This window comes from Aquarana catesbeiana, linkage group LG11 (assembly GCF_042186555.1).
Source record: "Aquarana catesbeiana isolate 2022-GZ linkage group LG11, ASM4218655v1, whole genome shotgun sequence".
Classification (NCBI taxonomy): Eukaryota; Metazoa; Chordata; class Amphibia; order Anura; family Ranidae; genus Aquarana; species Aquarana catesbeiana.
This window is the reverse complement of record NC_133334.1, coordinates 98,434,604-98,451,856: the sequence shown is the minus strand read 5'-3', so window position 1 is coordinate 98,451,856 and position 17,253 is coordinate 98,434,604. Positions and strand designations below refer to the sequence as shown.

Sequence of the window (17,253 nt, the reverse complement as noted above, 5' to 3'; positions counted from 1 at the left end):
GCCCTTAGATACCACTTCCCCTCATGTGAGAGAATAGTACACAGTACTCCTACTCCTACTAAAGATGTAACCTTCAAATTAAGATACCCAAACATTTGACAAGTCCTAAGAAGAAAAAAAGCCCCCAAAATTTAATTTGATGTAAATCTATCTTCAATCACCTGCCACTCGTCAGAATATTTCTTATAATTTCCTGTTTCTTATGACACATTAAACATGGTGGATTTCCCAACACCTTCTACCGTCAATGCCTTCTTTACTGGAGACAATGTTCACCAGTCCCAATAATGAGAGTGAATCTACTCAGCTAGAACATAGACAGCAATACAAAAAAATGACATAGGTTCTAACCCTTCCATATTCTATCCAAAACCAAAATAAATAGTTTTGACTTTACATATACCTAAGGTAAACACTGCAATAATAATGCAACATATTTGCACACTTGTAAATGTAATATACTTTCCCATACCTTCCAGATTTCTGAGATGGGAACGAGGGACACCAATTAGCAAAAGTATGTAGGCATAGGACACGGCTCCTTAAAGGAGAATTAAACAAAAACTGATTAGTTAAACTCACAAGGGCTTTTTTGTTTACCACTACTATTCCTCTATACTGGCTTTTGAAATTTACAAATGTAGCAATTTAGAAATTAGATGAAGGGTTTAGCACTGGGGAAACACTTTTAAAAAGTGCATCTTATATAGAACTATAGATCAGAACAAAATGAGGGACAAATGATGGGGAAAGAGGGACAGAGGTATTTTGTTCCAAATCAGGGACAGTCCCTTGAAATCAGGGACAGTTGGGAGCTTTCACATTAATAACATGTAAGGGTTAAAGGATTTTAATAGCTTAGATGCCATGACAACTTTAATAGAAGTAGGATGAGCCATTAGTGTATTTGGGAATAATGCCAAGTATTGGGTAATATAAGGCAAGCCAGCTAGTCAGGTACTTACATTTCTACCTGCAGTCATGGTACTCTCTGGACTTGCAAAACTATGGCTTCTAATGTTGGCTTTCACTTTCCTGAATTCTATTGGTAAGGGCAAATTAGCTAATTATGCTACTTTATTATCATTATACTTATTACTAATGTTATTTTATTGTACCAGATAGAATATATAGCGCACATTCTGCACAATATAAATTATATATGAGCAGAATAGTGCCAGTCCTGCTATAAAGCAGTCATTTTGACATTCACCAAACATTCTCTGCATGTGAATCTTTCAGGTGCATGTGTTTCAAATAACAGCGACTGATTCACCAAAGGTGAATGTTTAGTGAAAGTCACATTTACTGCTTTATAAAGCATATGAATATAGCTTTAATAATTACTTTTGTGATGTTGTACACCAATATATATGTACTGAAAAAGATCAAAATTAATTTCACATAATAGTAAAAAGAGACAGCAGTTTATCAAGTAAGCATTATGATTGATGATAAGTCGCTTGTTAAGGGAAATGTAAGCAAGAGCCTGCTTTGATGAAAATATGTATTTTTATGTTGTTACTGTATATATATTATAACCATACTTATACAGTAAGATTTAAAGCAATAGTAAACTCTACCATTTTTTTTTCTCTTTCTTAAATGGGCTCGTGCAGCTTTATACCATATTGTACTAACATGTATTGCATACTAGCACATTATGACAGACTTACCCATCAAGCAGAGCCCTCCAGCATTGAGCTGTCACCACTCCTGGTGCTTCCATCTTTGCATTGTCTTTCTTCTGGGTTTGCGCTCTCCAGCCATTGGAATGGCCAGCTTGTAATGATGTCACTACCGTGCATACGTGCGGGAATCACGGCACGGGACTCTGCATTCATTATTACATTGTGCCCTAAATGCAGAGTGCGCTGCACATGCGCAGTGACATCATCAGTTGGAGCCAATGTGAATATCTTCTAAAGCACAAGTTTAGGAGATATTCAAGGTACCTACAGGTAAGACTTATTATAAGCTTGCCTGTAGGTTCAAGAATTATGTTGGAGTTTGCTACCACTTTAATAGAACAAAACAGGACATACAAAGATTTCATTTAAAGTTTATTACATATAGCCAAAACCTTTTGCTGTATTTGACAGAGTTAGGTCCCTTTCACACGGGCGGACCAAGCTTGTCCACCTGTCACTTCTTCAGGCAGACCCGATCGGACCTTCCAGTCTCCTCTATGAAGCTGCGGGTGTCAACGAACACGTTTCAGATGACACCCGCCGACATCCAATCTGATCTTATCCTGTAAAAGACAGATGGGGATCTGTTCCCCCATCCATTTGGCGGATCAGATGGTAAATGTGCAGGCAGTCTGTTTACATCTGACTGCTCATAGAGGAGAGCGGTGTCTGTGTCCACTTTACATAAGCAGAGCGGACATAGACCAGCCATCCACCTGCTCAGTGGGGATCAACAGACAGATTCCCCGCTGAGCAGGCGCACTCCAACAGAGCCCGCCTGGTGTGTAAGGGGCCCTAATACCCTTCTTTTTATTTCTTTGCTGCTTGTGTCTAGTTAGATCGCCCCTCATTTCCTGGAAAGGTAACAGGAAATGAAAAAAGATTTCTACAAAGTGAAGGGAATTCCCCATTTAGACAGTTGGCACCAGATCAGGCTTCCCCAATGGAAGATCTCCTCTCAACTTTTGCTTCAGTGACAACATTTTTGCATTTCCCATTACTTTCTGTGTTTTCGACAATGGTACCAAGCCAAAAAGAGGGATGACACTACTTAGCAGGGATGCAGATAGCAAAAAAAAAAATGCATCAGAGTGTTTTAAGCCTTCCCTATTGTCTCCAAATTAAAACAAAAAAGATAGGTGGAGTTATAAAACAACCTTAAGACCCCTTTCACACTGGGGCAGTTTGCAGGCGTTATTGCGCTAAAAATAGCGCCTGCAAACCGACCCAAAACAGCCGCTGCTGTTTGTTTCACACTGAAGCGGTGCGCTGGCAGGAGAAGAAAAAAATCTCCTGCAAGCCGCATCTTTGGAGCGGTGTATTCACCGCTCCTAAACCGCTCCTGCCCATTGAAATCAATGGGACAGCGCGGCTATACCGCGGCAATACCGCGGCTTTAGCCGCACTGTACGAGTGGTTTTAACCCTGTTTCGGCCGCCAGCGGAGGGTTAAAACCGCACCGCCAGCGGCCGAATATCGCGGTAAAATAGCGCTAAAAATAGCACTGTTTTACCGCCGACGCCCCCTACCGCCCCAGTGTGAAAGCAGCCTTATTGATTAAGAAAAAGCTTAGCTTAGATTATAATATTATAATTATAAAGTGATCCGCTATTTTACTGCCCCCCCTCCCCCTTATTGGCCCACTCAATCGGTAATGTAACAGCCGGACAAGGCTGCAGGGCTGTATGCATGTTATGACATCACAGCTGTAGTATTTTAAATTCAGGATGGAGAGTTTGAGTCCCACGGTGTAAAATTGCAATGCAGCAATAAAAAAACAAAAACAAAAAACTAAAAGCAGGCGTTCAGGTGACAGTACTGGCTAATCCAGAACACCTGCCTTTTTTTGTGTTCAGGAGAAGGCAGTATCGCCTCCTGAGCCACCACGGATCACTTTTTAGAGGGCGGTAAAGTTTACTGCAGGTCTGAAAGAGGCTGAAAGGTAGAAACCAAAACTCATTTTGTAAAGTGATTTACAGGTGCATACCCAATGTTGTTCTGGTGTGAAGGGAGCAGCCATCGTAGATCTATTTAAAGCGGTATTATGCCCAAAAGCAAACATTTATTATATTGCATATAGTATATTGCAGCTTACCAATTCTTTGATGTGGTGGCTGCATATGTTTTCTTTTGTATGCTTTCTTTCCTTCATCTTCACCTCTTGATCCTGCAAGTAAGTCTCTTTTTTTTCTCATCAGAACAAGCTGTCCTGCTTGTAACAGTTAGAGGTTTGAGCTAAACCATTTAGAACTGACAGGGGTGCTTACAATGATCAGCTTTTATTCATTCATGTAAAACCTTTATCCCAAAAAGAAAAAAACTATTTGCTGTTACTTGGGCGTAAATTCAAACGTATGATTTTTACCTATAGTAAGCCTATAATAAGGCTTATATATAGGTACAGTAAATATCTCTGAAACTTGCACCGTTTAGGAGATATTTAGTTTAGATGCAGCCGATGACAGCAAACACTGCTGCATGCGCTCCAAAGGAATGGCATACCCATAGCCATGCCATAAACAGAGACTACTGCGTGCGTGTGCTGGAGTGACGTCATCGCCGGCTCGGAAATTCATATCTCCAAAGTTCGTGAACCCAGAAAGAAGACCAGGTGAAGATGGAAGCCCCTTCAGCGCGCCGCTGGAGGGCTTTGTTTTTAGGCGATGCATACTAACACATTATGACTTAAACTGCCCGGGGCTCAATATTTTTCTTTTTATGCAGTTTACTACTGCTTAACCACTTGAGGACCGGAAGATTTTCCCCCTTAATGACCAGGCCATTTTTTGCGAAATGGCACTGTGTCGTTTTTAACTGACAATTGCGCAGTCCTGTGACGTTGTACTCAAACAAAATTGATGTCCTTTTTTTACCACAAATAGAGCTTTCTTTTGGTGGTATTTTATCACCTCTGCAGTTTTTATTTTTTGCGCTATAAACAAAGAAAAGCGACAATTTTGAAAAAAAAAACAATATATTTTACTTTTTGCTATAATAAATTACAAAAAATAAATAAAAATTTCTTCATCAGTTTAAGCCAATATGTATTCTTCTACATATTTTTGGTAAAAAAAATATCTCAATAAGCGTATATTGATTGGTTTGCGCAAAAGTTATAGCGTCTACAAAAAAGGGAGTAGATTTATGTAACTTTAATTTTTTTTTTTAACTAGTAATGGAGGTGGTAAGCAATTTTTAGCGGTACTGCGACATTGCGGCAGACAGATCGGACACTTTTGACATTTTTTTTGACATTTATACAGTGATCAGTGCTATAAAAATGCACTGATTACTGTATAAATGTCACTGGCAGGGAAGGGGTTAACACTAGGGAGCAATCAAGGGGTTAAGTGTTCCCTAGGGAGGTGTTTCTAAATGTGGGGGGAGGGGACTGACAGGGAGTATTTATAGGTGTGAGGGGGGCTTGACATATATATACATATCTCCCAACGTTTTGAGATGAGAATAAGGGACACCTACTAGCAAATGTATGTAGGCATAGGACACGCTCCCTGCCGCACCCCTTTAAAGGAGAAATAAAACCCCTAAAAAAAAGGTTAATTAAATCCACAAGTGCTTTTTTTACCACTACTATTCCTTTATATTGCCTTTTAAAATGTACAAATGCAGCAATTTAGAAATTGGATGAAAGGTTTAGCACTGGGAAACACTTTTTGAAAGATAAAAAGTGCATTTTATATACAACTATATAGATCAGACCAAAATGAGAAGGAATGGGGGACAGTGGGACATTGCTCCAAATCAGGGACAGTCCCTCAAAATCAGGGACAGTTGAGAGGTATGCATACAGGTGTGAGGGGGGGGGCTGACATATATACAGGTGTGAGGGGGGGCTGACATTATATACAGGTGTGAGGGGGGCTGACATATATACCGGTGTGAGGGAGGCTGACATATATACAGGTGTGAGGGGGGGCTGACATATATACAGGTGTGGGGGGCTGACATATATACAGGTGTGAGGGGGCTGACATATTTACAGGTGTGAGGGGGGCTGACATATATACAGGTGTGAGGGGGGCTGACATATATACAGGTGTGAGGGGGGCTGACATATATACAGGTGTGGGGGGCTGACATATATACAGGTGTGAGGGAGGGCTGACATATTTACAGGTGTGAGGGGGGCTGACATACATACAGGTGTGAGGGGGGGCTGACATATATACAGGTGTGAGGGGGGCTGACATATATACAGGGCTGAGGGGGGCTGACATATATACAGGAGTGAGGGGGGCTGACATATATACAGGAGTGAGGGGGGCTGACATATATACAGGAGTGAGGAGGGGCTGACATATATACAGGTGTGAGGGGGGCTGACATATATACAGGTGTGAGGGGGGCTGACTTATACACAGGTGTGAGGGGGGCTGACATATATACAGGGGTGAGGGGGGCTGACATATATACACAGGTGTGAGGGGGGATGACATATATACAGGAGTGAGGGGGGTTGACATATATACAGGTGTGAGGGAGGGCTGACATATATACAGGTGTGAGGGGGGCTGACATATATACAGGTGTGAGGGGGGCTGACATATATACAGGGGTGAGGGGGGCTGACATATATACAGGGGTGAGGGGGGCTGACATATATACAGGAGTGAGGGGGGATGACATATATACAGGAGTGAGGGGGGCTGACATATATACAGGAGTAAGGGGGGCTGACATATATACAAGTGTGAGGGGGGCTGACATATATACAGGTGTGAGGGAGGCTGACATATATACAGTTGTGAGGGGGGCTGACATATATACAGGTGTGAGGGGGGCTAACATATACACAGGTGTGAGGGGGGCTGACATATTAACAGGTGTGAGGGGGCTGACATATTTACAGGTGTGAGGGGGCTGACATACATACAGGTGTGAGGGGGGGCTGACGTATATAAAGGTGTGAGGGGGGCTGACATATATACAGGGCTGAGGGGGGCTGACATATATACAACTATATAGATCAGACCAAAATGAGAAGGAATGGGGGACAGTGGGACATTGCTCCAAATCAGGGACAGTCCCTCAAAATCAGGGACAGTTGAGAGGTATGCATACAGGTGTGAGGGGGGGGGCTGACATATATACAGGGGTGAGGGGGGCTGACATATATACAGGAGTGAGGGGGGCTGACATATATACAGGATTGAGGGGGCTGACATATATACAGGAGTGAGGGGGGCTGACATATATACAGGTGTGAGGGGGCTGACATATTTACAGGTGTGAGGGGGCTGACATATATACAGTTGTGAGGGGGGGCTGACATATATACAGGTGTGAGGGGGGCTGACATATATACAGGTGTGAGGGGGGCTGACATATTTACAGGTGTGAGGGGGGCTGACATACATACAGGTGTGAGGGGGGGCTGACGTATATACAGGTGTGAGGGGGGCTGACATATATACAGGGCTGAGGGGGGCTGACATATATACAGGAGTGAGGGGGGCTGACATATATACAGGAGTGAGGGGGACTGACATATATACAGGTGTGAGGGGGGCTGACATATTTACAGGTGTGAGGGGGGCTGACATACATACAGGTGTGAGGGGGGGCTGACGTATATATAGGTGTGAGGGGGGCTGACATATATACAGGACTGAGGGGGGCTGACATATATACAGGAGTGAGGGGGCCTGACATATATACAGGAGTGAGGGGGGCTGACATATATACAGGAGTGAGGGGGGCTGACATATATACAGGAGTGAGGGGGGCTGACATATATACAGGTGTGAGGGGGCTGACATATATACAGGTGTGAGGGGGGCTGACTTATACACAGGTGTGAGGGGGGCTGACATATCTTCAGGGGTGAGGGGGGCTGACATATATACACAGGTGTGAGGGGGGATGACATATATACAGGAGTGAGGGGGGTTGACATATATACAGGTGTGAGGGAGGGCTGACATATATACAGGTGTGAGGGGGGCTGACATATATACAGGTGTGAGGGGGGCTGACATATATACAGGGGTGAGGGGGGCTGACATATATACAGGGGTGAGGGGGGCTGACATATATACAGGAGTGAGGGGGGATGACATATATACAGGAGTGAGGGGGGCTGACATATATACAGGAGTAAGGGGGGCTGACATATATACAAGTGTGAGGGGGGCTGACATATATACAGGTGTGAGGGAGGCTGACATATATACAGTTGTGAGGGGGGCTGACATATATACAGGTGTGAGGGGGGCTGACATATATACAGGTGTGAGGGGGGCTGACATATTAACAGGTGTGAGGGGGCTGACATATTTACAGGTGTGAGGGGGCTGACATACATACAGGTGTGAGGGGGGGCTGACGTATATACAGGTGTGAGGGGGGCTGACATATATACAGGGCTGAGGGGGGCTGACATATATACAACTATATAGATCAGACCAAAATGAGAAGGAATGGGGGACAGTGGGACATTGCTCCAAATCAGGGACAGTCCCTCAAAATCAGGGACAGTTGAGAGGTATGCATACAGGTGTGAGGGGGGGGGCTGACATATATACAGGGGTGAGGGGGGCTGACATATATACAGGAGTGAGGGGGGCTGACATATATACAGGATTGAGGGGGCTGACATATATACAGGAGTGAGGGGGGCTGACATATATACAGGTGTGAGGGGGCTGACATATTTACAGGTGTGAGGGGGCTGACATATATACAGTTGTGAGGGGGGGCTGACATATATACAGGTGTGAGGGGGGCTGACATATATACAGGTGTGAGGGGGGCTGACATATTTACAGGTGTGAGGGGGGCTGACATACATACAGGTGTGAGGGGGGGCTGACGTATATACAGGTGTGAGGGGGGCTGACATATATACAGGGCTGAGGGGGGCTGACATATATACAGGAGTGAGGGGGGCTGACATATATACAGGAGTGAGGGGGACTGACATATATACAGGTGTGAGGGGGGCTGACATATTTACAGGTGTGAGGGGGGCTGACATACATACAGGTGTGAGGGGGGGCTGACGTATATACAGGTGTGAGGGGGGCTGACATATATACAGGACTGAGGGGGCTGACATATATACAGGAGTGAGGGGGCCTGACATATATACAGGAGTGAGGGGGGCTGACATATATACAGGGGTGAGGGGGGCTGACATATATACAGGGGTGAGGGGGGCTGACATATATACAGGAGTAAGAGGGGCTGACATATATACAAGTGTGAGGGGGCTGACATATATACAGGTGTGAGGGAGGCTGACATATATACAGGTGTGAGGGGGGGCTGACATATATACAACTATATAGATCAGACCAAAATGAGAAGGAATGGGGGACAGTGGGACATTGCTCCAAATCAGGGACAGTCCCTCAAAATCAGGGAGAGGTATGCATACAGGTGTGAGGGAGGGCTGACATATATACAGGTGTGAGGGGGGGGCTGACATTATATACAGATGTGAGGGGGGCTGACATATATACCGTTGTGAGGGAGGTTGACATATATACAGGTGTGGGGGGGGCTGACATATATACAGGTGTGAGGGGGCTGACATATTTACAGGTGTGAGGGGGGCTGACATATATACAGTTGTGAGGGGGGCTGACATATATACAGGTGTGAGGGGGGCTGACATATATACAGGTGTGGGGGGGCTGACATATATACAGGTGTGAGGGGGGGCTGACATATTTACAGGTGTGAGGGGGGCTGACATACATACAGGTGTGAGGGGGGGCTGACGTATATACAGGTGTGAGGGGGGCTGACATATATACAGGGCTGAGGGTGGCTGACATATATACAGGAGTGAGGGGGGCTGACATATATACAGGAGTGAGGGGGGCTGACATATATACAGGTGTGAGGGGGGCTGACATATATACAGGTGTGAGGGGGGCTGACATATATACAGGTGTGAGGGGGGCTGACTTATACACAGGTGTGAGGGGGGCTGACATATATACACAGGTGTGAGGGGGGATGACATATATACAGGAGTGAGGGGGGTTGACATATATACAGGTGTGAGGGGGGTGACATATATACAGGTGTGAGGGGGGGTGACATATATACAGGTGTGAGGGGGGCTGACATATATACAGGTGTGAGGGGGGCTGACATATATACAGGGGTGAGGGGGGCTGACATATATACAGGGGTGAGGGGGGCTGACATATATACAGGAGTGAGGGGGATGACATATATACAGGATTGAGGGGGGCTGACATATATACAGGTGTGAGGGGGGCTGACATATATACAGGTGTGAGGGGGGCTGACATATATACAGGTGTGAGGGGGGCTGACATATATACAGGGGTGAGGGGGGCTGACATATATACAGGAGTGAGGGGGGATGACATATATACAGGATTGAGGGGGGCTGACATATATACAGGAGTGAGGGGGGCTGACATATATACAGGTGTGAGGGGGGCTGACATATATACAGGTGTGAGGGAGGCTGACATATATATACAGGTGTGAGGGAGGCTTACATATATATACAGGTGTGAGGGGGGCTGACATATATACAGGTGTGAGGGGGGCTGACATATATACAGGTGTGGGGGGCTGACATATATACAGGTGTGAGGGGGGGGCTGACATATTTACAGGTGTGAGGGGGGCTGACATATCTACAGGTGTGAGGGGGGCTGACATATCTACAGGTGTGAGGGGGGCTAACATATATACAGGTGTGAGGGGGGCTGACATATATACAGGTGTGAGGGGGGCTAACATATATACAGGTGTGAGGGGGGCTGACATATATACAGGGGTGAGGGGGGCTGACAAATATACAGGAGTCCGATGTATATGCTGAGTACGATGTATTTAATATGGTCAGCCAGCAATCAATCCACGGTACACAGACCACATATGTAGCACCTTTGAATAGGTTATGTGAACTGTCTGTGCCAGGTTTTATTATCATTTCCGCACAGCAGTACATTCCTGGTAGTGTGGCTCTATGCTCCCTGTTGCCTCCCCTTAGTGCCTGTATTTCTCCTCTGGGGGCGGGGGTGCACCTTTGCATCTTCCTGGCAGGGTGAGAGAGGAGACGCTTGGGCCCTGCGTCTCCTAAATGCGCCCACTAGGTGGCCTCACCTGAGTTGGGCGCTTCTCTCCCTGCCAGCGGCGTCCCGGATCCCTTCCGGACGCCGCACTCACGCGCGCGCGCCCTAGGGCGCGTGCGCGTGACGTAGCGGCGCCTGCGCAGTTGCGGCGGAAGCGACGGGGACGCCCAAAGGTTTCTTCCTCTCCGGAACGCCGGGGGGATCACACCAGGGCGCACAGCTGTGCTGCTCGCTTCCCCCAATGGAGGGGGAGGAGGGAGTGATGCAATGCATACCTGCACCTGACGGGAGTTAGTCAATTGACACTCCCCATAAATATAGGATATCCTAGGGGATATTTATCGGATTCTCTTTAATCTGGAGATGCCAGGCAATGCACCCACTGACAGAAAACACTGGTAAGTACACACGGAATGATTGTGACATTTTTTTTTAGCAACTTGGTTCTCCTAAATCATTGTTGACCTTGCCATGATTTTTGATCTTATTTATATTTCAACCTTTCAGTATCCAGAAAATATCAGTTCTTTTACTCAGTTCCGCTTAATTAGGTAATTAGCTCCGACACCACCCTTGCACTTTCAAACTGTTTGTCACTGTTTGATGGTTGTATTGCGCACGTTTGCTCAATGTGTTTTTTTCCTCACTTCTAGCCCTCACATTCCCTTTTCTCTGCCACACACCCTTTTCCCACCCCACATACACCTTTACTTCCCACCCTTTCCTATCCTTATCACTCCCCCCAAACCACTCCCCCTCCCCCCCCCCCCAGCACCCCCTTTTCCTTCCCCTTCCCCCCTTTTTCCCCTTGGTCTCTTTTCTCCTCCCGTCTTTTCCCCTCCCCCCCCCCCTTCTTTTTCACTACTTTTAATCCAGCTTGTCTGGTCTCCTCCCCCCCCCCCATCTCACCCTGTTCATTCACTGGTGGTTTGTCGGCACCTTTACCCGATTGTTTTTTTACACATATTCTTATGTGGCATGGGGATTGATTGGCAGTAGGGCATTTACTACTTCTAATTTATACTTGTTTCACATACACACTTTTGGTTCACTTTTTTCCTTTCCTTTCACCTTTTCCCCTCACATCTTTTTCCCTTCATCTCTTCTCCTCTCCCTTCCTTTTCCTCCCCCTTACTTTCCCTTTCCCTCTGATCTTTCCTTCTCCTTTCTTTTTTTTTTCTTTAGTAATGCCCTCTGCACACCCATGGACCCACAATTTAGCAATTTTATAGATCTCCATAGTTGGGGAATTTCCCAATCTATGTGGATGAATCAATTGACCCCTCGCTCTTTAATATTTAATACTTAATATTTTTCTATTTCTAGTACTAACGTGCACCCATTCGGGTGCAAGTTCGGGTTGCCTGTTGCCCCCTCCTTTCCTTCCCCCTCCTGTATGGGGGGCTGGTAGGTGTGATTCCTCGCAAGATACATTCGGCCCACCGCCCGCTCCCTTGGGAGTTGGTCCGACACAGGGGAGACAGGGGAACAGAGGAGAAATCGTACCACCTAAAACAATCTACAATGCTTAAACTAAACGCAGAAACGTCAGAATTCCTGTAATAGGTAATTATACGATCTAGGCAACTATAGTAGATGGTGCACATATATAAGTTTGGTACTGTTGGATTTGATGCTATGTTTGACACATGTTGACCTCTACACAGTGGACAACAATCCTCTGAAGAAGACCCGGGAAGGGTTGAAACGCGTCAGGATTTACGCATACAACTTCCGTTGTTCCACATACACCGTATTGTATTGCCCCCATTTATAGGCATTGTCTGTTGTTACCTATTTTAAGAATCCAACATTTGAGATAACCTTGGTTGCCCTTTAATACATTGTGCCTGGCATTGGTTCTAATTGTATGCTTTGTTCACTGTAATTGTACGCCATATTCAGTTCATGTCCTGACTCTAACAGTCAGTATTTATCTTCAGTGATTTTTATAATATGCTATTTATACTTTTTGTACTAATAAAACTGAATTTTTTCAACTATTGATACTGCACTTCATTGGCTGCTTTAAAGCCCCGTTAGGGGGTTCTCGTATAATTTTTTGCACTTTATGGGGTGTGCGGCCCACCTGTCTACACTCATGTGAGTGCTTTATGCTGTTTATATACAGGAGTCAGGGGTGCTGACATATATACAGGAGTGAGGGGGGGCTGACATATATACAGGTGTGAGGGGGGCTGACATATATACAGGTGTGAGGGGGGCTGACTTATATACAGGGGTGAGGGGGGCTGACATATATACAGGGGTGAGGGGGGGCTGATATATATACAGGTGTGAGGGGGGGCTGACATATATACAGGAGTAAGGGGGGGCTGAGTGTGTACAGGTGGGTCGGCCAGTGTGCGGATTCAGTGGGATGGCCCATGGGCAAGCCCTGGGGAATGTTGGTGGTCAGACCTAAAGCTGTGTAAGGGGCCCCAAAATTTCTGATGGCTGCCCTGTAGTACATCTAACACTCCCCTCACCCCAGAATAACAATGCTGCTGTCCAAAGGTGTCCCCGTGCTCCTTAATCCAGAGTGGGCGCGTGCTAATACAGGAGGTATATTGCTGGCCAGATCACCAGGTAAAAACAGAGGGAAAAAAAGCCTAAAATAAGAAAACGAATGTAACCACCACATCTGATGATTGGTAAGCTGCAATATATTAAATCTTTGGTTTTGGGTTTAATACCGCTTTAAAGGTGTGCAATTGCAGTTCTCTAGGAGACTGTTATTGGCAGTGGTCCTTATTAAGCACCCAATTAGAAAAATGCTCCTGCCGGTGCTGTGTGATTAAATGGATATAATGAAGAATTGTTTTGGGAGATGGAAGAAAGGAAAGAGAAAGGGAAAGTGTACAGTGCTTTTATTTACTGTGAATATGACCTAAGGTGGAGGCTTTAACAGAAGCAAATGACCTCATTCAATAACAATTTCTAAACCCAAGAACACAAATGTAATATTATGCTGTTTACCAGCCCTTAGCCGTGGTGGCTGCATTTGTTTTAAGTACTAAAAATACATGTTGATCTTAGCAGAAACTCAGTTACCTTGACACCTCCTGAACTGAAATCACTGAAATCACTGTTATCTGCCTTCTCAACTATCTTGTGCAAACTATACCCCCCCCCAATGTAATGGAGATAAAAATCTAAAAAACAGCCCAGGCTAACAATGCTGCTCTTCAGAGATATGCAGTAAGGTGAGCATTGTCACCCAAGGAGAGGAACAGTTTTACTGGCAGTATCACCAGATACAAATAAAGAGAAAAATAGAATAATGTAGTCACCACATCTATGACCTGATAAGCTGCAATGTAAAAAAAATAGTTTGGGGGTCTAGCCTCATTAGAAATACTAGTTCTTAAGATAGAACTAAAGACAACATTCCTTTCAGTGTGGATAAAGTAAGGGAGGGTTATAACCCTGGTCAGTTTTTACTTTTGCCGTCTGCTTACCATTGGAGAGATTTCCCTTGACTTCCTGTCCCATGGCCAAAACAGGAAATGAGGGGACATATAAAACAGACAGACTATAGAGTCCTACAAGGTTTAAACACCTGCCCTTCTCAACTAGAGGGGGGAGTCCTCCACAAAATTACATAGTTACATAGTTACATAGTAGGTGAGGTTGAAAAAAGACACAAGTCCATCAAGTCCAACCTATGTGTGTGATTATGTGTCAGTATTACATTATATATCCCTGTATGTTACTACCTCCAAAAACCAAAAGAAATGGATATGGACTCGACCCCTCCTTGTATAATACATTTATACTGTATTCAAATGGTTCCTAATGCATCAAGAAAGCTATAGTGTTCCAAGAGGGAAGAGAGAGACTAGGCTATATATGCAAACACATGACAACTCCCATCTATATGTAGCCCCATGTTCCCAAAAATGGAGGTATAATGTAAATTTAGTTTTTGGCTGAGCTGTAACCAGCTCAGATTGATTGTACATAGTTTATTGATTCTGTTCTAAATTTGACTGTGTTGTGCATTTCCCACTGTTGCCAGTAGGTGTCACTGGTACCACAGGACAGCGTGAGAAAAACAACTAACTTAAAGTGAATGTAAACCCGATTTTTTTTTTATCATACTGTAGAGTATAAGATTTCCTATCATTTGAGCCCAGTCTTGCCACACAGAGTTAATCCATCTCTGAGCAATCCTTTTTTATTGTTCAATGAGAAAAATCTTGACAAACTGAGAAAAACTTTGTCAAATACTCCCCCTTGCTGTGAGTGACAGCCTAAGACACAGGCATTATTTTTTAATTCCCTCCCACTCCTTTCTTCAGCAGCTCTGCAAGGATTGGCTGTTCCACACCTCAGCATGATTTGGCATGCTGAAGTCATGTGGTTACTTTCCTGTCTTTTCACTGGATGTTAGAGATCATAGCAGAAGTTCAGTGTTAGAAATACACAGAGAAAATGCATATTGACAAGGAGTGTAGAGGTGGGCGGGGAGTCTACTGACATCACGACTCCACCCACCGAGCTCCAGACAACAGACCTACCCACAGAATATGCAGTTTTTCGGGTCTAATAACAGACAGAGGGGAGACATTTGACAGGTAAAGATACATGCAGGAGGCTCACCCCCGATGTCCTCTTCGCCGCCCAGCCTGGCCGTTGATTGGCTAGAATGGATCGATTGAAAGCAGCACAGCCATTGGCTCACGTTGCTGTCAATCACATACAATGACGCGGCGCGCCAGGGGGCGGGGCCGAGTGATACAGTGAGCGGCTAAAGCCGCCGGCTGTATCACGGGAGCGCGCCCGTAAGAACTAAACACCATGCGAGAGAGCTCGCATGAAGGTGGTTAGTTCTTGCGGGGAAGAGCTGAGACATCCACCGAGGGACCCCAGAAGACCAGGTTTGGGGCCACTCTGTGCAAAACGAGCTGCACAGTGGAGGTAAGTATAACATGTTTGTTATTTTTTTTTTTTAAATTGCCTTTACAACCCCCTTAAGCTGTAATGAATATCCTTTTTCTGGAAACAGCCCAGTAGATGGTTCCTGCCGCTGTGCATTCTGGGAAGGGGTATTTATTGGACAGATGCCATGTGCTTTAATCAGTTCTTCCCTCGTGGCCCTCCAGGCCTGAGGCTACGTCACTGCAAGCTGTGCAAGTAGGCCCAGAAGCCTGTCTGGGGCCTACTAGTCCGGAGGTTGTCCTTAGGCTGTCTTGCCTGCTGGAAGAAGCCGAGCCAAGCTGAGGAAATCCAGGGGAGGACCCTTGCTGGAGAGAACCAGGATGAAGGCTGGTCTCTCAGAAGGGCCTGGTGACTTACTTGGAGGACGCACCTACATCTAACCTATCCTCACAGTACTGCCAGGTCGGCTTAAAGGTTCTGGTACTGTGACGCTGTTCTACAATCCAATCAAGGTAATACATTCCTGGCTGCTAAGTTTGTGAGAGAGACTTATCAAGGCGTCTGTTGGCTGCTAAGTCTGTGAGAGAGGCTTGTCCAGACATCTTACTGGTTGCTAGGTCTGTGTGAGAGATAGGCCTACCCAGATATTCAAGATCTGCTAGAAGAAAGCTGTGTTGTGTCCTTTAATCTAAGGAGCCTGTAAGTGATCTGCTACAAAAAGGTATCTGCAACCTCCCCTCAACCTCTTTACTACTACTTCTTTCAAGTTCTTCATTAAAGCATTGAAAACTACCTAAAGTGCCTGGCGCCTATATTGTTCTAACTTCCCATTATAGCCATGGACTCAGCCCTGGGGTGAATGTAAGTCCGCTCCCTGTATCTGGAGGTACCCTTTTTGCTCCCAGTATACCCAGAGGGGTGCTACATATATAAAAGCATATCACCTTTATTATCAAATAAGAAAATTGTACATATCAACAACACACATGACACAAACATCACATTACATTAAAAACATATCCTGCTATACCTGCTCCATTCATAAATCTCATTGGTGTAGCTAAATATCTCAAAATAGTCAAACACATATATGATTAAGCATTTAAAAATTGTATTAATCACTGTGGGTGGCCATCCAACCTAAATGCATTGCAATTGAGGAGTGAATCAATAGCATAGCTATTGCACCATTGGTGTTTGCATAGTATTAAATACTATGGATGGAAGTTGTCATGCATTTGCATATACAGTAAAACCTTGGATTGCAAGCAAATTAATTCCAGAAACATGCTTGTAATCCAAAGCACTTGTAATTACCCATAAGAAATAATGGTCCATATAAAAAGATTATAGCAATGTTGTGTAACCATAAAATGTCCATCCACAAATGATTAGATGGGGATTAGAAGCAAAATCCAGCAGGAGCTACAGAGTATAAAAGAGAAGAGAGGCGCCTCTAAGTGTAGAAATATGTTGCTAAATGTTGTACCTTCATCAACCACTTCAGACCCGGAAGATTTGGCTGCTGAATGACCAGGCCATTTTTTGCGATTTGGTACTGCATCGTTTTAACTGACAATTGCGCGGTTGTG

General features: G+C 45.0%; 1 protein-coding gene across 5 annotated transcripts in view; it reads left to right on the top strand.

Moving 5' to 3' along the window:
* The first annotated feature begins 931 nt into the window (after positions 1-931).
* Positions 932-17,253, top strand: part of LOC141112209 (mucin-5AC-like) — a 251,901-nt gene continuing 235,579 nt past the window's right edge. For all 5 annotated transcript variants that reach the window (XM_073604809.1, XM_073604807.1, XM_073604808.1 and 2 more), the window contains exon 1: positions 932-1,048. In XM_073604809.1, coding sequence (XP_073460910.1) covers positions 982-1,048 — 67 coding nt within the window. In that variant the 5' untranslated portion in view covers positions 932-981. The remainder of the gene's footprint in view (positions 1,049-17,253) is intronic.